Raw genomic sequence first — 23075 nt, forward strand, 5'->3', positions numbered from 1 at the left:
GGGTTGAAGAGACACTGGCTTAGTTCAGAATGGCATAGACTACTGCCTATACTATTCTTACTACTTCTGCCATATGGCAGAAATAATATGAGTAGTATGGTAGTATGCAATTCTAAACTTAGCCACAGACTCTATTACGTCATTCACAGTGAATCATGGGAGTGGGCGGTCGCTCTGAGGCACCTTTCGCAGGCTTTTTTGGCTGTGTTTCTCTGATTGGTGAATCTTTCTCTGCTGTATCATGGGTAACGATTAAAAAAAAATGAAGTTTAAATAACGCAGACTGATGGCTTCAACAGAAGCATTAACCATTGCTAAACAACCTCGGAGCTCAAGGTAGGTCAGTCTTTAAATGTTTAAAAGTTATCATTGAAAATAAGTTAGTCTATGGAAAAAACGAATGGGATTTTTACTTCCAGACTGTTATGCTTTATGAAACTTCTAATAAAAAAATAAAAAAATAAAATGTTGTGGAAAAGATTTTCTAATATTTACTTTTATTTTATATTTTTTTATTGCATTTTATTTATCTATTTGTTTTAAATATATTATACATTATGTAACAATATTTCCCCCAGATATGCTGGCCTTTTTTCCTTCTGCCCTCCTGTATTTATTCAATGCAGTGTTCACTGTTCTCTACCAATAAGATTAGATTAGATTAGATTCAGCTTTATTGTCATTGTGCAGAATACAAGTACAAAGACAACGAAATGCAGTTTGCATCCAACCAGAAGTGCAAAAAAGCTGAAAAGTGCAATGTGATAGTCAAGTATAGACAGGTGGTGCATAGGCAGGACAAGAAATATATTGCAGTGTTATAGTGCAGAATAAATATGGAGTATATGGAGTATTATGAGCAGTGTATGAACAACATGTACAGATATGTGCAATGTAGTAGCAGTGCCATTTGAAATAGTAGTAGAATAATATAGATATATGCAGTGTATTAGCAGAATATATTGTAAGAAAACAGTAAATATGGATAATCTGTATGAACCATATAGATAGATATGTACAGTACAGCTATGTGCAGTGTGGTAACATTATAAGAGCAGTAAGAATAAGTGTAAGTGTATGTACAGGATGAAGAGTAGTAGAATATGGCTATGTATAGGTGTAATTACAGTATGTACATTTAAATAAATAATAGAACAGAATGGGTGGGGTAGCGTAGTGTTCTTTGGGGGAGTAGTCAATTGTATTATGTTGTATTATGTATGTAAGGGGGGGGTTGGTTGGTTGTATACTGTACTTGCTAGTGAGAGTGACTGACTGGCTCTGGAAAGTGATCAAATAGTGAATTTGGAGTATTTAAAAAGGATATAGGGTGTAAGATTACCCTCTCTGTGTCGGATTGTAGGACTTTTTTCCATAATCCCTCAAGGGAGTGGCAATCTCTCTAATGTGTTGCTGTAAAATCCAATAGCATTAAGCACCAATGTGTGTTAGCCTATAGGTCAATCCCTGAACATTGCCAACAGCTGTGTGTTTTAAAGCTAAATAGATTGGCCATTTCCTTATCAATTTGTGATGTCGGCATACTTTTTACTCTAAAAGCTGAATGAAAGGGAACAATTTACATATGGAGGCTTTAAATATTATGCAGATCGCAAGTGAGTAAATCACACCATCTGAATGCTACAATGATGTTGTTTACTGGTATTGTAAGTATATTGGAATGCACGTGTATTTTTAGGAGTCATACATTCCGTTGTACATAACATAAATTAAATGTTCCTAAAAACAAACAAACCATTCTGATTTATCCATTATGTGCAGATCTTTTTAAATTTCACATTTTCTTTTCTATACCATTTGCAAGTGACCTTGGAACATGAAACCATCCAGCAACTCTATTTCTCTGGTTATATTGTAGTGTGTGTTATTAAATTTTATTTATGTTCCAAATAGATGCTTTTCACCAAAGTAACATACATAATTCAGTGTACAAAACATGTTTTTGCAGACACTACAGAGGCTTATGAGTTCTGAACAGTAATGCATGACATGAATTAGCAACAGACAAAGAAATTCAGGTTTTTCTGGCTTTCTGTAACTGCTATAATGTGGTTTATTGCCGTTGCCAGGTAACATGACTGTAGGTATTCTACTTGGGTATCAATGCACAAAAGAGAGTTTTATTTCACTTACAAAACTGTAATGCCACACTAAATTAGAATGTCGTGATGGCTGATTAGATTTAATAGCAGTGTATGAATTTAAATCTGTCCCTCACACTCTGCTCCTCTGCGTGGTGTATGTGGTCATGCTTGAATGAACTGAGATAGACAAGTCAATTTGTCTAAAACATAACTGTGTTGTTAGAAAACTTTTGCCTATTTTCTCTAGACAAAGACACAAAAACCACTGACAAAATGTTGACATTTAACAGGACACACAGCCAGTGGTAGGCTACATATCGTCATCTAACTGCTGTTGTCTTTTGTGTCAAGAAGAACTTCCCCACTGTTTACTAGCCTCTGCAACCAGGCCTCTGGTTTGTGTAAATTCTCTGACACATGCTAAATGGAAGGCTTAGAGAATCAGGCTGATTGTCTCTTCTTTAAGTCTAATATGTGAGTTTGTGGGTTTTTCCTTTGAGAGTGGCACTGAAAGTAAAAAAGTGGTGTAAAGACATGGCACAGATAAAACTAAAAGGAAAAATAAAATACATTAAAATGTTTTAATACTTGTTGATCAAACAACTTTATCATATTTAAACAACACATTTAAAAACAAGTATAATACTAATTTGTTTTATTTTACATAAAGACTCCCTATACCTTGATATAGATAACTTGTAAAATTTTTGAGTGTCTTGTCCATAATATAGTTAAAAAAAGATGACAAGTGAAAATGTTTTCTGACATATTCCACATTATCCAGCTGGGATGCAAGGATGTCAATATCTATAATATACATAAATACAGACATAGAAGTTAGAGATAAAACAGAATAGAACAAAGGATGCCATTCAATTTCCATTTATAATTTTCTGGAATTGGTGAGCCCCTCCTCATCCTACATTAATCATATACGTAAGTATCTTTATGTATTTGTCACTTTAAAATACAGTCACTGAGCACTTTATTAGGAACACTATGGTTGAAAAAGTGCCCAATTTATGCTGTTGTTGCCCATCCGCCTCAAGGTTTGACGTGTTGTGCATTCTGAGATTCTATTCTGTTTACTACAATTGTACAGAGTGATTATCTGAGTTACTGTAGCCTTTCTTTCAGCTCAAACCTGTATGGCCATTCTCCATTGACCTCTCTCATCAACCAGGCATTTCCGTCCATAGAACTGGATGTTTTTTTGTTTTTGGCACAATTCTGAGTAAACTCTAGAGACTGTTGTGTGTGAAAATCCCAGGAGATCAGCAGTTAAAGAAATTCTCAAACTAGCCCATCTAGTACCAACAATCATGCTACAATCAAAATCAATGAGATACAATTTTTTCTTTAATGATTTTACTGCACTGCTGCCACACGATTGGCTGATTAGATGATTGCATGAATAAGTAGGTGTACAGGTGTACTTAATAAAGTGGTCAGTGAGTGTGTTTTTATCTATTTGTCACTTATTTGTCATATATTAATTAATATATATAAATTATTATTTTACATAGTATCTTCCTTTTATTCTGTTTAGTTATCATTTTAATTTAGCAGTTTTTGTTATAATTGCTAGATTATAATTTATAATATGATTTTATAACTAAATAATATTTACATTTATATTAATACAATAGTTTAAGAAAAATACCAAATAATACAAAAATGTTTTCACATTTCAAAGAGAGAACTTGAAGAAATCCAAAATCCAGCAACTTCCAATTAAACGTTAGATTAAAAGGTCATTCTGGTCCTAAAAGGAAAACATCTTTGTCAAAGGAGGAGCTTTTCTCCTTCAGCTGAATCACAAGTAGCTGTAAAACCTGTAAAATGTCAGACAGGAAACTGTATAAATGAGACACGCACATACACAAAATATTTCTGTATTTATTATGATGGTGTTAAATAAAGTATTCTTCCTAAACCAAGCAGGTAAGATGATAAATATAGCTAATTTAATCATTTTTGTTACTATACTGCCATGCCATCCTCTACTCACCATGCCTATTTCCTTCCTCAATAGACTTAATGAGTACAAGACATTATAAATGGGGTATTTGTGAAAGAGACCATCCCTAAACACTTCTATAAATACCCCAGTCTTAGCTTTTGGCAGCACAAGACACAGGATGTCTCATTTATCCTTCAGGACCTTTGTTGGCTTTCTCAGCTTGCTGTGTTGTCTCCACATTACCTTCCCTGTCCATCTCAATGGTAAGAAAATGCTTAATTCAATTGTAAACCACTGGAATGGGAACATACCACACACTTTTTCCTAATGTCTAGATGCAAAATGCGGCTTTCCAAAGGCAAGAAGCATCCTTGACCGGTCTTTGAGAGTTGTCGGAGGGTTAGAGGCCAGAAAAGGTTCCCATCCATGGCTGGCACGTAACAATATTGCAATATTGAATATTTTCCCTTATTCAAGGACAAAAGCTTTTAGATGTCATTGTAGACATATCAGCTATTCATCAAACATCTACAGGTATCTCTCAGGATCCGAGGATCACATTTTTGTGCTGGAGCCATCTTGACAGACCACTGGCTGTTGACTGCTGCACACTGCTTTGCAAATCTTCCCTCGTAGGTCCATTCATTTAGCCATGAGTAATCATACCTTTTTGACTTTCAAATGTCAGTGCTACACTGACTTCAATATTGCCTGCCCTTAGGGATTTCCTGCACATTGTTGAGGCTGTAGCAGGTGAATTCAATCAGAGAAAGGTTGACAGAGGGGAGCAGAGCTTCAGCGTAAAAACAATGAAGTTCCACGAAAAATATAAACGTTTCTCACCAATGAGCTATGACATTGCTTTGCTGGAGATCAATGGACACATCCAATTTGGCAAGTCTTTCCATGAGACAGTCCCATATATATTATCACAAATACATGAGCCATACAAACTAATATAGTTGTCTGTTTCCTTAACAGGTGAATTTATTAAGCCTGTTTGTCTGCCTTATCCTGGTGAGATGTTTCCACCCAAGACCATGTGTGTTGTTGGTGGTTGGGGTCGAATTAAAGAGAGTAAAAGTTATTTAAAATGATTAACGGAAGTCCTCAAATATCTCTAACCACTACCAGCATGAAGGTGAAAAGGTTTGTCTTCTCTTTAGGAGGTCCACTTCCAGCAGTTCTTCAGGAGGTGCAGCTCGACCTGGTAGAGCAAAGCAGGTGCAAACATGTCCTGCAAACTCTCAGACCTGGACAAAAGACATTCACAATCTTGTGTGCAGGCCCAGAGAAAGGAGGGAGAGATGCCTGCCAAGTAAGATGACAAAGCTCTTGGAACACACTGTTTATGCCCAGAGTGAAGAAATTAAGATCTTATTTCTGGCCATTTTTATTTCTCCTACAGAATTTTATGACAAACATCAGATAAAGTTAGCTAAATGAAACATAAGAGAGATCTCTAGTCTCCTGAGCTATGAAAGCGCAAACTCTGAGCAAAAATATTTAACTCTCAAAGTCCATCTTTAACAGCTTTTTAAAAACCTTACAGTAAGTCCTTTATTTGCCTTTGCTCCAGGGCGATTCTGGGGGTCCTCTCCTTTGCCACAGAGCAGATGGACGATGGGTGGCAGTGGGGATCACGTCTTGGGGTAAGGGCTGTGGTCGGAGCTGGAATAACAACAGAATCAAACATTCATCTAGAACAGGCTCACCTGGAATCTTCACTGATGTCTCAATGTTCTTGTCATGGATCAAGTTCAATCTTAGAAAAGGTACTGTAGGTATTGTTATTGTAGTTTGAGTTCTTTAGGGAGCTATTTCTATTTGCTTTTACACTTCTTGGGGTTATGTGGTGAAGACTAGGTTATAGGTTATGAGGGTCTTTTTCATTATAGGGGAGTGCAGTGAAGCCATTATCTGTATTTGTATCTGCCCGCCAGAGACATCTGACAAACCCTCCCAATCCAATGAAGAGACAGCCACTTGCCCAAACTAAAGATCAAAATGCCTCTACAAAGATTGCATCTTAGTACCGCCCCTGCTGTAAGTGTTAAACAGACAAAATATTTGGTGTAAAAAATTCACAAATCAGATTGGTCAAGTTGAGCATGATTTCACACTTTTAGGGGTTCAACTTTTGGAGCCATGTTTTTAGACTCCGTGTCAAGTTTAAAATATATTGAACTTTAAAATAACATGTCTCGAGACACCTGCGTTCTATCTTATTTTTTGCGCTGCTTGTGGCATTTTTAGAGCAAGAACACGTTTGGTCTGAACTATTACTGTACGTTTATTGTAAGTTGGAGTGGTGGTGGCGTAGTGGGCTAAAGCACATAATTGGTAATCAGAAGGTTACTAGTTCGATCCCCACAGCCACCACTGTTGTGTCCTTGAGCAAGGCACTTAACTCCAGGTTGCTCCGGGGGAAATGTCCCTGTAATAGGTGCACTGTAAGTCGCTTTGGATAAAAGCGTCTGCCAAATGCATAAATGTAAATGTAAATGTAAGTTGCTTAGGATAAAAGTGTCTGCTACATGATTTATTTTATACTAAACTAAATCTAGGTGTGGACAGGTCTCTGTGCAGTGTAGCTGATGGAGTTGTACCTGGAAGTGAAGGCATGATCAGAAATCCTGCTCATCCAGACCAGAGCTACAATAACAATGAGTGAGTCATGTGTGAAGTATGTTAGATATGTACTGCCCAGAGGCAAAATCTTTTCACAAAATCTTTCTAATCAGAATTTGATCGTCGTTTATGTTTTATGTTTTGGTTGGGCAGAATTTGTTGGTGGTCTATTCAAGTTGATTCTGGTCAAAGTACTTTATTGGAGTTTCTGAAGTTTGATCTGGAAAATGACGCACTATGTCAAAGTGACCATCTGACTGTGTATGTGGGTGAAGACAGACAAATAGGTGAGGAGGAGAAACAGTAGGACAAAAAGGACAATTCAAAATATGTACATTTCATCCTTCTTGGACATGGAATCTCAAAAATTGTTGGTTGTATGCAGGGTGACACAAAAAACCTTAAATAATGTACTAACATTTGCAGTATTACTGAATATCTGATCCTGAGCTTGTAGTAACAATAAGATTTGCTGTTGTATTAAAGGGAACTATCCCTTTAAATTCAGCTATTTTGCCAAGTGTCTTATAGAGGAGTTTTAATACAGGATTATATTCCCTGTTAATACTAAATGTAATGCTTGTTTCATTTGAGTATGTTCTAACGTATGTCCATGTTCACTAGGGAGATTCTGTAGCAGTCAGAGTCCATCTTCGATACTTATTTATGGTTCCCACAGTGTAACAGTGCAGTTTGTGTCCGATGTAAGCAGTACAGGAGCTGGATTCACCATGCAGTTCAGTGGTGTTGGGGAGAACTATAGATTTGGTGAGTTGAAATGGTCAGACTGGTTTCTCTTGCTCTTGGTTTGTTGCACCCAACAGTCCCTGAAAAAGTCAACAAAGCTAAAAACTGTTTGTCTTTATAGGTCAAGCCTGTTTGGTGACAGTCCAAAGACAATTAAAGACATTTCAAAATGTACTCAAACCCATATGGCTTTCTTTCTTCCATTGAACATAAAAGGAGATGTTAGGCAGAATGACAACCTCAGTCGCCATTGGCTTTTGACCTTTTGTGAAGAAAGATAGTCAATACAGGTTTGGATGGAGAGGAGAGATTTTTTGCAATTCCATTTGGTAATGCTGTTGGCACAGAAATTACACATTTCACCTAAGGAGGCATGCTGTTGTTTACCAGAATTGTCTCATTTACACGTCTACCGTATGTATCCATACGATTCCATAATTAGAAAATGTTTCACCCTAATTGCGCTCTCTCAGGTTGGGCACAACTGTTGTTGGTTTGATCTGTTATTCTATCACCTAGTCGGCAAGGTCTGATTTTTTTCTCCAGACTGGTGTATAGGTAAAGAGAACTAATTTCCCCCCAGAAGAATTCTGTTTTTATACTGCAGCCGCTCAGATAGGTCACTCAGAGAGAAGAGAGCTTATCTCAATGGGACTGTTTCCATAGTCACATGTCTAGCATTGGGCTGTCTACTAGAGGCAGGTTTGAAAAAGACAAGAGCCAGATTCAAATCACCATCCTGCTCCCCTCAGTATGAGCCCTTGCTAGACAGAAATGCGACACCATGCTGCAACGTCACCAGCCGGGCTCCATTTCACCAGTTTCTCCTTTTGTGTTTGTGCAGGAGCTGAATGTGGAACAATGGTGCTGTTACAACCTGACAGGGTTGTGCAAAGCCCCTCCTACCCACAACCCTACAGCAACAACACCCTATGCCGCTGGGTCATCTATGCCCCAGAGGGCCACATAGTCAAGGTAAAAACCTCTTTGCTTTGGCTCAGTCAGTGCCTGGCATTTCTTGTCTGTCCAGTCGTGACCCGTCTGTCCGATCATGAATGCATGCATGCAGTGAGATTAGAGGAACTGATGTGATCGGTTTCAAAGCTAGAGAGAATGCGATACTCAATTAGACTCCAAAAAGTGACATCATGACATCAGCTCAAAGTCATCCTAATGTTATGGCATGTTACCTGATAGTTACAAAATGTATTGTGCATTGTTTCTTACCATAACCCTTACAAAAATTATTTTCTTGCAAACTAGCCACAAACTTGCCACCAATTTGATTCAAGTTTGCCACTCACATTTTTTCTCAAGCAAATGAGCTTGTGATTAGCTGCAGATATTTGCCAGAAGTTTGCAGCTCTTCACCGGTATTGGTGAATATGCAGCAAACATTTGGGAACAGTAGACAATTTACCGGAAATGTGCAATGAACTCTCGATTTTTGTAAGAGGAAACCTTCTCAAGTAGCCATGTTTGTATGTACAATGTGTAGTATCAATCATAGAACTCTATCTGCTAAAAGTAATAACAATAGTATTACCTTACTTTGTATCTTAAAGCTTGACTTTGATGACTTTGATCTTGAGGAATCAGAGAACTGCAGATATGATTCAATTACAGTGTTCGGTGATATTGATGGTGAGGATGAAATAGGTAAGTACAAACAGACACTGAATCAAAAACTATAGCATTGCATTTCATCGTTCTGTATTAGAGTCACCGAGAATGTAAATATTGCATTGTTACATTTTAATGTTACACTGAATGTGTTACACTGTCAGGCTAGTACACAACTTGATGATTTTTCAGTAGAGCATTGTGGCAAATGTAGAGAAATGTATACAGTATTTTTGTGTTTTTAGTGGTTGTATGTGGCAGGAGCCTCCCTCCAGCTGTTCTCAGCTACGGTCGTGTAATGAGTCTACAGTTCAGCACAGACAGCAGTGTTTCTGCCCGCGGTTTTAATGCCTCAATGTCTTTTATCAGCAAAAAAGGTAGGAATTTCAACATGAGCAAAGAAACGCAAACAGCAGGTGTTCAAATTTGATCTAAACTAACCTGCACCACGTCACCCACATGTTCAAATATAACTATGCCGCAATATAAACACACTATTTAACTCAATATTTGCACTATTCCCAAAGGTCAATAATAAAATATGTTGCATTTTATAGACTATACATGCATTTATAAGCAGGGTTGGAAGGGTTAATTTTGAAATGTATTCCACTACAGATTACAGAATACATGCTGTAAAATGTCATTTGTAACTCAAGGTCAGTAATTTATTCTAAATACTTTGGATTACTTCTTCAGCACTGGTAGATTTTGTTGTGGCTGATCAGTGTTGATTTATTTTGTTATTTATTGTTACAACTTTTGGTTAAACAAGTTAACAAAATAAAAACCACACAGGCATACATTTAAGCAAGGGTCAACTTACTATATAATGAAGGTAGATTTTAGCCAAAAGTTCAAACTGTGTTGTAAACTGTGATACATTTTTTATATAACATTGACATTTTTATAAATGTCAGGTCGGGCAAGTTGTCACATAAATGTGCAAATATCCTATTTTGAATAATTCAAATAAAGTAAATTACTCATAAAGTTCTTTTATGTAAATATACTAGAAGGTTACAAAATCTTTTTAACTCTGCGGACTCGCCGGCGGGTCCAAAAGGGGGCGCTATGACAAAAAAAGTTTACGCTTAAAATTTTCATGTGTCTGGATACATAAGTCAGGAATATTTGGTATTGATTGAAAGCTTAGAATCTGCAATTTTCATAGATAACCATCATTTCTGCATTTGTGCTACATAAAAAACCAAATAAGGCCTGAAATCATCCGTGTCACACATCAATGTCTTAGTAAGCACCACTAATGACCAATAAGATCTATGCTTAGTGTTGGATAAGTTATGCTGTTAAATGCAGAAAGTACTTTCTGCATTTAACAGCATAACATACCTGAGGCAGTTTTCAAAAAAATTAGCAATTTTTCACTAGTATGTAAGCTTGCTTGTGCAAATGGGTGTGGGGGTGCATGAACTGAAAATTAGACTGAATGCCTATGGAGGAGCACATCTGTGAGGATTGAAATGCGTTAGAGCACCACCTACATTTCAGATCGACATTTTGTGATGGAAGGTGAAAGAGGAGAATTTATTTTCTGTAGTACTTGCTGCCATCTAGTGGAATAAAATAAAAGAGTGAACTGAGCCAGAATTACATCATTACAAATTTAGAACAAAAAACAAAAAACTTTTTTTATATTTCTATTCATCATAAAACTGTAAACATAAAATATTATTGATGATTAATTGGAGATTTGTTTTCTTTTATTTGGGGAGGGGGTTCTGAAAAATTAGTCCAGTATGAGAATGCTGTGCGCATCTGGCTGTCTCTTCACATTAGGACTTTATGTTTTGCATGTTTGCGTTTTCTCTTGATTCAATACTTTGTTAACAAAGTTAACATCTTATTGATCGGGATCTACTGGACTTATTATAGGTTTGGAATTGGTTTATATATCTTATTTCTGGAGTCTCTCTGCTCATCAGAGAAAAACAGCGTTTACCTGCCGTTGGAGACTGGACAGTACTGTTGCTCCATGTCATGAGCCCTCTCTTTGTCTGTCATTCACCTCTTTCGGCATGGGTATTAAGCGCAACTCTCTTAACCACTTGTCATCAGTTCTTTGTCTGGTTGGGTTGCCTTCCTCTCGATTAACTGTTAGGTGTAGAACTAGGCAAGGTTCTGGCTAATGCAATATCGTTGTTTTGTGGCTGTTGTGTTTGGCATCTTCCTGATTCGTTTGCTCCACACCTCATTTACGATCATGCCTTGAATTTCATCTTCTAAAGCCTGTCTCTTCTGTCTTGCTCTTGTACTTGCCATACACATCATGGAAATGAATCTCCTAACATCACAACTTAAAGTCTTAAACTTTTGTTTCTAAGCTCCTGGAAAAAGTTGTAGCTTCCCAGTTATAATCACATCTAGCAGCCAATCATCTCTATCTCTATTCAATCTGGGTTTCGTCTATTCCACATTACTGAAACTGCTCTCTTGAATGTTGATAATGATCTTCTCCTCTAACTCTGGGTCCTTCAGTATTCTGATCCTGCTTCATTTGAGCTCTGCTTTTGACACTACCTGTATATGCCACAACACACTCCTTTCCCGACGCTTAAGATATTGGTATTACTGGCTCTGCCCTATCCTGGTTTTCTTCCTACATCACAAACAGACAAACATTTTTTCTCAATTAAGAAACACAAATCCCTTACTGCTTCTCTCACTCAGGGTATCCCCAGGGGTCTGTTCTAGGTCCTCTATTATTCACAATTTATGTTCTCCCACTTAGTCAGATCATCCGTCATCATGATATTAGTTATTGCTGCTTCGCTGATGACACACAGATTTGTACAACCGCCTATTTAGATGTTCATGCAATCATCTTATTAACAGCCTGTATCAATGATGTCAAAATGTAGTTAAACAGCAATTTCCTCAAACTCAATGCTAACAAAACAGTGATCATGATTTTTGGACCACAAGCACTTACAAGAAGACATTTGTACTGATATTGACGGAAATCTGACCAAACCCTCCAAAACCATTAAGAATCTGAGCATCACTTTTGATCCATCTCTCACTTTTGAAGCCCACATCAGAGCCATCACTAAAACGGCATTCTTCCACCTACGTCACATTGCATGACTTCGAATCCTTCTTAGTTTGAAGGATGCCGAATCACTAGTTCATGCTTTCATAACATCACGTCTTGATTACTGTAACTGTCTCTTTGTTACCCTACATGCTAAAACCATTGCATGATTACAATACTGTATATCCAAAACTCTGCAGCTAGAGTTCTCATAAACACTAAGCGGCCTGCACACATTACTCCCACCATGTTTAGTCTTCACTTGTTGCCTGTCTTTTGCCCTTATGTTAAAAATTCTTCTCTTAACCTACAAAGCTCTCCATGATCTGGCACCTCATTATATATGTGATCTGCTGCATCCATACACACCTGCATGTTCTTTTCATTCTTCTGATTCCAAACTGATGTCTATCTCCAGATTTCGTCTGTCCACATTTGGTGGTAGATTCTTCAGTGTAATTGCACCTAAACTATGGAACTGGCTGCCTCAGAGCCTCTGCAAAATCTCCTCCATTTCTATCTTCAAGTCTCATCTTAAAACTCATCTTTTCTCAGAGTACTACCTATCTATTGCTGATTGCTGAATTTAAATATTTTATTTCCCCTAACTGTGATTGTAACTTCTGTTAAAAAAGTATGTTGTTTGTAACCTTGAGCTTTTGGAAAGGCTCTATATATTATTAGACCACAGTAAGTATAAATAGTGAACTTTTAAATTTGAGTGTGATAAATTGCAGGTGACAGCCCAAAAATGCCCCAGTTAATGCTACATTTCCTCATAGATCTCATAAAGACGGCATATGAAGATCAGGAGGAAGAATTTGAATCTGACAGCAGAGTAATCTCACCACATTTACAGGCTGGTTCGTCCTGCACACACTTACCTTTGTCATTTCTGTTCTCTTGGCCCTCCACTATAGTTACAGTACATCAGATTTTTCCTTGTCTCAAAGGCCCTAGAACTATGTATGGAATTACACTAGTTACATTTTTTAAATGAGCTAACAAACACATATTGAGTACACAAATAACAATGCGTGTATCTCTGAACACAGATTGTGAGTGTGCAAATATTCATAGTCAAATTCCATTGACTTCTCAGATCCATGTGGAATGCCTGATGTCTTTGCTCTCTCTGGGCTGGACATCCTAGGGAGAGGAGAGTATGATGGGAATGTGCCCTGGCTGTGCCACGTGAGCATTAGTCTGGGTGCCAGTCATCATTGCAGTGGGGTGATCATCCAATCAACATGGATTCTTACTGCTGCAACCTGTGTCTATGACCTGTGAGCAACCAACATGCAAAAAACTGCAGATAAGACAGTTCCCAGTGCCATACAAATGAATAATTAAAGATGATACGTGTTGAAGTTTCAGTGTTAAACACAGACAACTCAAAGTAAGCCATTTGTGGCTTTGTAGTAAAACATGCTCTATTTGTTTGAGCATCCCAACCAGCCTGACACAACAACATTGGCACAACCAGCTTGAGTTTGGAGTGAAACTATCTTATCCGACTAATGAAAGATGGGGGAATATTAGGGGAAACCTGTTTGAAAACAATCCATATTTACCACTCTGTGGTAATGCTAGTGGTGCAGAAATCTCACTTTTCACAGTTTTAAAACACACTTAATTCTCATGAATAAACAGCACAGTATGTTAGTTAAAAACTATTAAGAAATGTTATAAAGATGGTCTATGTCTTTGCAGGGAAGAGAGATTTTTAAGCATAAGGACAGGAGGCTCAAAGGAACAGGTGAGCAGGAGGTTTGTTTGATTTTTGCTTCTATTATGATGAGATTTCACAAAATGATCCACCCAAATAGGACGTGTTCCTGGTTCAGCATTCTTTGTTGGTCCTGAAACAACATTCCAAACAACTGATCAGAGCTCTAAACCTAAAACTACCACTTAAATCAATAACTGCTTAATGGGAATGTTGATACAGTAACATCTTTGATACATGAACGTGCCAAGGAGAACTAGGGTGGATGTTAAGCTTCTCCGTGGATAACGGCTTAAATTTCTTTCTGTTCTGCACCTAAAATATTTGGATAATAAGGCATGAGTTGTATGGACTGCTTTTATGGTACTATTGCAACATTTGTGAAGCTTGAAAACTCCAGTCCCCATTCTTTGTAATTACATGGAAAAGAGCAACCAGTACAAACTTTTAAATGACTCCTTTTGTGTGCCACAGAAGAAAGTAAGTCATTTGAGTTTGCAACAACATGAGGATGAGGAAATGCTAGAAGTATTTTCATTTTTAGGTGTCTCTAACTATCTCTTTAATGCATGTGTTTCTTTCTCTCAGACCTGTGATGTTAGGAAAGTGATTATACACCCTCAGTTTAATTCATCCTCTCTGGACTATAATGTGGCTTTGCTTCAGCTGAGCTTTCCATTGACTCTCAGTCTAAGCACGCAGCCTGTCTGTCTCCCATCAACTGGACAGGAAATCCCACCTTCCCTCCACTGCTGGACATGGAGCAGCCAAATGTGTATGTCACCTGTCTACCTTCACAAATATGAGCCAATTAAGATGCCCGTTGTGAAGGGTTACTGGATATGTGTGTGGCTGTATGCAATGTGCAAACATGACATTTCACAACTGTTTGAATAAACTGAAGGTTTACATGAGTTTTGAAACTTGAATGTTTGACATTTTGCTTTTGAACTTATATGACTTCTTGCCTTCCAATGAACTTGAATGACTTTTTGTGTTCGTGAATGTTACTTTCTTTTTTATCATTCATTCATTCATCCTTCCTTCTTTACTATCTTCCCTCACTCCCTCCTTTCTTTGTTTCTTTCTTTCTTTCTTTCTTTCATTGTCCAACCTTTCTTTCTTTCTATCATTCTTTCTTTTTGTCTACTTCTTGCATGTTTTTTTCAGCTCTCGCTTATATCTTAAAATTAGAACTTGGCAGTGCGATGATGTTGTAAAGTTGTGTGTTATGTTCCTAATTTTTAAGCTGCTTTTGATAAACGCATCTGCTTAATAACTAAATGTAAGTGTTAAAAAATTATCACTAGGTTTAAAAGGCATTTAGAACTGCTTTTGAACTTGACTGACTTCTTGCCAACCAATATCATCTATCCGACGTTCTTTACCTGTACATTTCCTCTTGATTTAATTTCTTGGTTACATTTTTGTTCTGTGTATCTGTGCTGATCTCCAGACAAATGGTCTATGTATATTTTTAGCAGGACAAAAACACGAACAGCTAAAAATATCTGCGCTGGAAGGAACGATGTGTGAACAATGCATCAGTCGTAGACTGACATGTACTATGTTATATGCTGGACTGACTGAGCTGGAAAGCACAGAATCATGCATGGTAAGGAGCACACTGTAAGGAGAACAGTTTTTTTTTTTTTTAACAGTAGGAATAATTGAAGTAATTCTTCTCTCTAGTGGGTACATTTGGAAATGGCTTTTAAATGACTACTGGCAGGCTGCCCTTCACCGAAACAACACCCAGGGATAGTTCACCCAAAATGTTAATTATTTTATCATTTAATCACCATTGTGTTGTTGAATATAAAATCTTGCACTTGTTTGTTTGCATAAAGAATTTTATAAAATGCTGCATAGTCATATATGTGTCATCTCATTTATATGTGTGTAGTATTTTTGTAACATTTTTCAATGGTGACAAGGAAAAAGCTAGCGAGAGAGCAGGTGTAATGTTTTTTGGAATATTTATGTGATATCAACCGTTTGACCTTTTTTGACAGACTCAGTGGAACAACTCAGGTGGACCTCTTGTTTGTTTGACAAACACATCTGGTATTGTTTTGATGGGCATACAGAGTTGGGGAGAGCCTTGTGGAGGGATCCAGAAGCCTGCACTTTATTCTTCAATACCAGCTCTCATGCACTGGGTCTCACAACATGTGGACACTGAGTGAAGACACACACAGAAACTGCAGATCAACAACCAAATAAAATAATTATCAGTTTAAATACATGGTTTTCTTGTTTTTAGATAATCTTCCCCCATGACGGAGTTGAACTATTAAGCTTGAATTAGCTATTAGAAGTAAACATAATGACATACTGGTTAAGTTTAAAACATGTGGTCAAAAATTATAATGTATAATTAAAAATGGATATAATTGAAATATAAATATAATTTAAACCATTATTTCTAAAGGGGGTAATGCCATAGCACAACAGGGTCGAAAAGTCAGGGACAAATTCATTCATTCATATATTCATTCATTCATTCACTTCTTTTGTGGTTCTTTTGTATCTATCTTAACTTTCTTTCAAACTCTCTTTCAAACTTTGTCTTTCCTTTGAACTTTCTTTCTTTCAAACTTTCTTTTGAACTTGGTCTTTCTTCCAAAATGTACTTTCCTTTGAAGTTTTTTTTTCAAAACCTTCACAAAACACTGAGTCTAAATATTTTGAAACTGCAAATGCTTCAGGGTTTTGTTTTTTGCTAAATAATTGCTGTTCAGTTTAGCTATTTTTTTTTTAGAACTTTCTTTCAACATTTGAACTTTTTCCAAACTTTTGAAATTTCTTAAGAACTTTCTTTCATTCTTTCTTTCAAAACCTTCACAAAACTCTTTATTAAATAGATTTTGAAATGGCAAAGGCTTCACCGTTTTCATGCAGTGCTAAATAACTGCTTTTCAGTTTGGCCTTGTGTACTTGAGGGAATCCTTGACCCAACCCTCCAAGTGTGTGATCAGGCAGTGGGGTGATCCCACACCATTCACAGACACACACACCAAGAGCCATATCCAATCCTCTGTCACAGCCTGCTCATTTGAATCATTCTTTCCTATTGGCTAGGGCCCAAGTGGGGCCCACACCGATTGGCTGAATTGCAATAACTACACCCACTCACATCCCCTGGCCTTGGTTGGTATGCATGAAAAGATAAACTATGAACAACTTTTACCTCACATGCAGTGAACCCTGACCATATTAACTCATGCAGTACAGAAAGGAAAGACTGCAGCATGGATCAAGTTCTAGTGAGTACATATATTCCTTTTTACAAATTCTCAGTGCTTTGCAAAAAGCCTTACCCCCCTGACACATTAGAATGAAAGAGAAGGGGGAAAAGTTGAGAGGTAATTACAGGCATATGCATATTATCAATTCGATGTTGAATGTAGCTCAAAACGTCAAACGCTGTTTATTGTTCTTGTGCAATTTCCAATATTCTGTATTTATAATGAAAATTTTGTGCCAGTGGGTATTTGATAATGTATTTAGAGTGGACCTAAAAAAAAGTTTGACATCCAGAAAATGACCAAATATATTTTGTCCTCTTTTGAAACAGTATACCAAATGTTTAATTATTCAAAATCTTCCACGCTTGTGATACGTTTCGCTTGAAAAGCATTCTTGTGCTATATTTTTCATTCAAATGAATGCCACTTCATTATATGTTTGGTTATTTAATGCAATGACATTCATACATTTTTTAAGTGTGGCTTAAGTGTCTAAATTCATTTTAAGGTCACATTAATAGTTATGCTGTAGAATGTTAATATGAGATCATATATGGAATCAAGAAAGCATTGTGTAAAATATAACATAAGTGTGTGTTGCAGACAGCACCTGTATTAATTGGAGTATCTATAGTGGTGATCACGGTATTGTTCCTCATCCTGAAACCCGGAAGCTCTGATGGAGGACGAAAGCAGAGCAAGTTTCCAAAAACCTTGCAGGATCCAAATGTGAAATATCCATTGCAACTCAGAGACAAAGAGGTGTGTTTTAGCAAATGCATCAAACTGTTGCTTGTATGGTTCTATGTCTTACTAACTGCATGTAATAACGTTGCAATAACACTGCAGTTACATTTTTTTGGATGAAGTTTCTTAGTTTTGGTGAAGTTAAAGGGATAGTTCACCCAAAACGAACATTCGGTAATTTAGCAATAATATTGTAATATTTGTTCTGCAGCTGCAGCTTTTTATTTGTTTTACAATAGGAAATTACTCACGACACCAAAAAATTCCGCTTTGGTTTACCATCCTCCTCTCACGTCCTTGGTCTGCCAATCGGTATGACATTGCATTACTGTTTTATCACACCAGTGGTCACCTGACCCTGATATCTCACATACTTTTTTATACAAAGCAATAATCACAATAAGATCTGAGTTTCATGTTGTGATCCTGTACTTTTTCTCATAGGTCAGCATGTTTACCTGTCTGCAAAGGTGAATGGGAACCTGGTTATTCGTGCATACACACCCGTGTCCAGTGATGAAGACCAGGGATTCGTTGATCTAGTTGTAAAGGTGCTACATTACACCATTTAGCATTTTCAAATTACTCTTAAAGGGATAGTTCTCCTAAGTATAAAAATGTTGTTATCGTTTACTCACCATCATGTTGTTCTAAGCCCATATGACTTTTTGGAACACAGAAGTATTCGTTTTGATTGTATAAAGATTCAATGAAAGTGAATGGTGACTGAGGCTAACATTCAGCCAAACATCTCCTTTTGTGTTCAATCACAAAAGAATAAAAGTCATACTGGATTGGAACAGCATATATGTGAGTAAATGATGGCAGAATGTTTATTTTGTTTGGTGAACTATGCCTTTAATGATTGTATGTTGTGGTGTGGATGGATTTCAAATACCCTATTACCAAACCTAATTTAGCATTTTTAACAAGCCTGCACATGTTTGTATCCATATGTAATAATCACTGAAGAATAATTTCTTTTAATATCTCACTTCAGGTCTACTTTAAAAACTCTCATCCAAACTATCCTGATGGAGGCAAAATGTCTCAGTACTTGAATGACATGAAGATTGGAGACACCATTGATTTCAGGGGACCAAATGGGTTGCTGGTATACAATGGAAATGGCAAGAAAAAAACAATGATGTGTTAAAACCTCATTAAAAGCAACATTTGTAAATGGTTATGTAGGGAATTTAGTTTGTATTAATTATGGATAATTGTTTATCTTATTTAATTAATCATACACTATTGATAATTTCAGGTCTCTACAACTTGTTCAGAAAAAGGGTACAAAGGCAGTCACTTTATTCATTTTGGTTACATAATTGTACCCTAAGGACTTATTTTGTACCTATATATCCCCAGGAAACAAAAACAGACCTTTTTGTCTCCTTAAGGATACAAATATGAATCCAAAATAAGGGAAGCACATCAGTGCCAACTGTTCCTTAAAGGGTAACTAAACCCTAAACCAACTTTTTTTAGTTAATGATCTGTAAGCATGGGGCTTTATTAGTACTGGTCATTGATTCAAGTAATTTTTTTGACATTTGTGTATAAAGTGTTTTAATTCTACAATATATGGTGTAAAAATGTCTGAGTGCTGCCCTCTTCAGGTTGAACGGTGGCTACTGCAGTTGAATTTTCCTATTGGCTGTTGCGGTACTTCGTGACGTAAGCGGTGACAGCTGACGTAAGCAGGTTTCAAGCTCACCACGCCAGATTCATGTACATGTCGTCTTGCGACCGTGTGAGGAATAATAATAACATAGAGTCTGACAGCAGCTGTCAATTAATCCGTCACTACGAGTCTCAGGTGCCCCCTCCCCGCTCAGCCCCGCACTCGGTTCGTTCCCTCTATTTCTAGTGGGTGGAGTCAGACTCTGAGCAGGTGTTTAGTTACCCTTTAAATGGTACCTTTTTTTCTGAGCGTGAAAAAAAATATTGCGTTCAGCCACTAGAGGGTGATGGCACATTGTTTTATGATTACTGACTCTACTTAAAGAGATAGGTGACCCAGTATGAAAATTCTGTCATCATTTACTCACTCTCATGTTGTATCAAACCTTTATTGCTTTCTTTATCCTGTGAACACAAAAGGAGATGTTAGTCAGAATGTTAGGGAGTGACAGCCTCAGTCACCTTTGACAAAATGTAGTTCCTACATTTCTGCTTAACTTCTCGTTTTGTGTTCCATTTGGGTAGAACAACATATGGGTGAGTAAATGATGACAACATTTTTGAGTGAACCATCACTTTATGGTGAATGTGTGACTTGCATACACTTAATGCATAATAAAATATTTACATTTTGTGAATTGATTCAGATTGTAAATATATTTTCTTACTGATATTTACAGGACAGTTTGCTATCCGACCTGACAAGAAATCTGATCCCAAAGTGTCGAAGTTTAGACATGTGGGCATGATTGCTGGTGGAACAGGTAAGGATATGCATTATGGTAGGACTCTAAAGCATTTTTTTTTTTGCTATAGGCTTTAAAACATTGGTGCATTTAGCCAATGACCAATGTAATGCATCAAAATACTAACTAAAGATGGCATGTTCATGCTTTCAGGCATAACCCCAATGCTGCAGTTGATTAGGAGCATAACAGCAGATCCATCTGACACCACCAAGTGCTCCCTTATATTCGCCAACCAAGTCAGTCACATCCATGATGAAATATGGAATATAGAACCAACTGAATATATAAATAAGCAATATAATACTATAAAATTGAGCTTAATATGTATATGGATGTATAAAGGGATCGTTCACCCAAATAGGAATATTTTGTCATTTACTACCTCTCGTGTTGTTCCAAATCCATCTACTTTTTTTTTTCCCTTTGGAAGACTAAAGAAGAATAAGCAGAAGTTAAGCAGAATATCTGAGCTGCTCTCTCCAAGTAGATGGAGATAAGAGGCTGTCAAAAAGACATAAAAGCACCATGAAAGCATTTTAAAAGTAGTCCATATGACTTGCATTATATTTCAAGTCTTTTGAAATGGTATGGTAGCTTCGTAATGAAGAAATGACAGAAATTTAAATCATTATTCACTGAACATCTTGCTTTACAAACATGTTTTTTTTCCACAGTGTCATTTTGTGGAATAGGACAGCTTTGACTTAAGCAGAAGAAAGTCAAACATGTTTCAAAATGACACAATGATGATGAGTAAATTATGACAGAATTTTCTTTTTTTATTTGGGTGAACTATTCTTTTAAACATATGCATGATGCTTTCAGACAATGGAACTTGTGGCATAATGCTAAACTCTCTATGTTATTTTCAAAGGGAGTGTTAAGAGGTTGCATAGCTACATTGTGTATTTTTTGTACTGCCAAGATACACATTCACACATTGCTAAAAAAATTATAATAATGGTTTCTTTTAATGTTGGTTAGCTTTGTACTAAGACCTTGTGTTTAACTCCCACAGACTGAGAAGGACATTTTGTTACAGAAGGAGCTGGAAGTTGTTCATCAAAATCATCCTGATAGACTCAATCTGTGGTACACACTGGACAAGCCTTCAGAAGGTACAAAATACTGTATTTACCACTCCTTGTCTAAGTAGTATACCCCCTAAAGCATCATGCTTAACAGTGTCTTTTGATATAATTATCTTTTTTTATGATCATTTGACTGCCCTGCATTACAGACAGTTCAATAGATTTTCAGTCTCTGTGTTCTTGTGACAGGGTGGAAATACAGCAAAGGGTTTGTTGATGCTGACATGATAAAAGGCCATCTCCCGCCTCCGGCCAATGACGTACTCATCGTGATGTGTGGCCCACCCCCTATGATCCAGTATGCATGCCTGCCAAGCCTTGACAAGCTGGGCTACAAAACAGAGAACACTTTTGCATATTGAGTTTTTGGTCACTGATTTACTGTATGTGTTTGGCAAGCATGTATAACAACTTTTGTGGTTTACATCTTTGATGCACAATGTAAAATTTCAGATGTAGTTTTAATAATAAACCATTTTTAATACCTGATATATTTTTTGTTTGTGGAGAGTTAAAGCAGAAAAGTTAAATGTGCTTCAATGGAAGCAAGGCAATCCTAGCTAGATTCTTAGCCATTTGCAAAGCTATTTAAATAGGCTACTAAAACACACAGAACTCCAATGATTTGTTAGCAAAAATGTAATTATCATTAATTTAGTTAGGTATTACAGAGATACAGGGAGACACATGACACTAGTCATTAGGCATAATTGGCCTTTTAGACCAAATGCATTATTGAACTAAAAAAGAAAATAAAAAACCTAGATGCAATGCAATGAAGTCAGGTTTCTCGAAATACTTTTTTAAAAGTTGATGTACATTTGAGCTTTTCACACTGCACTTTACAAATGCACAATGTGAAACCTCAGAACATGAATACCCAGGATTAATTATTAACATAGGTATGAACAGTGTGAAACATGAAACAGGATAAATCAGGATTCCAAGTGTGAAAAGCCTTTTTTTTTTGTGGATTTTCTCCCCAATTTGGAAGGCCCAATTCCAAATGCACTCTAAATCCTCATGGTGGCATAGTGACTCGCCTCAATCCGGGTGGCGGAGGACGAATCTCAGTTGCCTCTGAGACCGTCAATCAGCGCATCTTATCATGTGGCTTGATGAGTTAGTGCGGAGACCTAGTGCATGTGGAGGCTTTACGTTATTCTCCGCTGCATCCACGCACAACTCACCACGTGCCTCACTGAGAGTGAGAACCACATTATATTGACCAAGAGAAGGTTAACCCATGTGACTCTACCCACCCTAGCAACCGGGCCAATTGGTGACTGGAGTCACTCAGCACGCCCTGATTCGAACTTGAGACTCCAGGTGTGGTAGTCAGCGTCTTTACTTGCTGAGCTACCCAGGCCCCCGAAAAGGCCTTTTGTGACATGGCACAAAAGCAGCACTCCTGCAAGAGATGCAAAAAAACAGTGGGACGATGTGCAGGGTCCCTTTATCGAATGTTTACAAAGAAAAAGAGCAAGATGTAATGCAGTAGTCAAAGACATCCATATAGCATAGACAAACAATTACAGTATACCATGGTCTACTGTATTCTAATGCTCTCATTTAGTAAGAGATAATCCACGGCTAAGTGTGCGTTAAATGATTTTAATGCACAATGTGGATGCAAAGTCAGGTGGTTGCCTCCATGCATTCATATCTTTTAATGCACAGCTAGCCATGGATTTTCCT

At 37.2% G+C, this 23075-nt stretch overlaps 2 protein-coding genes across 2 annotated transcripts; both read left to right on the top strand.

Moving 5' to 3' along the window:
- The first annotated feature begins 155 nt into the window (after nucleotides 1-155).
- LOC127638055 (ovochymase-2-like) lies at nucleotides 156-16238 on the top strand. Its single transcript, XM_052119390.1, has 18 exons — nucleotides 156-245; nucleotides 4603-4700; nucleotides 4790-4962; nucleotides 5050-5145; nucleotides 5235-5386; nucleotides 5648-5843; nucleotides 6636-6738; nucleotides 6853-6986; nucleotides 7324-7440; nucleotides 8291-8421; nucleotides 9012-9105; nucleotides 9315-9446; nucleotides 12907-12987; nucleotides 13227-13410; nucleotides 13838-13883; nucleotides 14442-14628; nucleotides 15335-15468; nucleotides 15869-16238. Exons 1-18 carry the CDS (start codon nucleotides 156-158, stop codon nucleotides 16040-16042), a joined length of 2322 nt encoding a protein of 773 aa, XP_051975350.1. The 3' UTR covers nucleotides 16043-16238.
- Nucleotides 16239-17046: 808 nt separating this feature from the next.
- LOC127638095 (NADH-cytochrome b5 reductase 2) lies at nucleotides 17047-21867 on the top strand. Its single transcript, XM_052119440.1, has 9 exons — nucleotides 17047-17122; nucleotides 17708-17866; nucleotides 18091-18163; nucleotides 18296-18402; nucleotides 18852-18981; nucleotides 20218-20301; nucleotides 20437-20522; nucleotides 21305-21404; nucleotides 21567-21867. The coding sequence occupies exons 1-9, from the start codon at nucleotides 17108-17110 to the stop codon at nucleotides 21737-21739; spliced, it is 927 nt and encodes a 308-aa protein (XP_051975400.1). The 5' UTR covers nucleotides 17047-17107; the 3' UTR covers nucleotides 21740-21867.
- The last annotated feature ends 1208 nt before the right edge of the window (nucleotides 21868-23075 follow it).

Source organism: Xyrauchen texanus, chromosome 46, assembly GCF_025860055.1.
Source record: "Xyrauchen texanus isolate HMW12.3.18 chromosome 46, RBS_HiC_50CHRs, whole genome shotgun sequence".
In the NCBI taxonomy this organism is placed as follows: Eukaryota; Metazoa; Chordata; class Actinopteri; order Cypriniformes; family Catostomidae; genus Xyrauchen; species Xyrauchen texanus.

Coding starts and splice junctions, on each gene's coding strand:
- LOC127638055 (XM_052119390.1), top strand. CDS start 156: ATGGGAGTGGGCGGTCGCTCTGAGGCACCTTTCGCAGGCTTTTTTGGC. Junction 246..4,602: donor CTTTCTCTGCTGTATCATGG/GTAACGATTAAA, acceptor AAACATCTACAG/GTATCTCTCAGGATCCGAGG. Junction 5,844..6,635: donor CAAGTTCAATCTTAGAAAAG/GTACTGTAGGTA, acceptor AACTAAATCTAG/GTGTGGACAGGTCTCTGTGC.
- LOC127638095 (XM_052119440.1), top strand. Junction 18,164..18,295: donor CGTCCTTGGTCTGCCAATCG/GTATGACATTGC, acceptor TTTTTCTCATAG/GTCAGCATGTTTACCTGTCT. Junction 20,523..21,304: donor CCCTTATATTCGCCAACCAA/GTCAGTCACATC, acceptor TAACTCCCACAG/ACTGAGAAGGACATTTTGTT.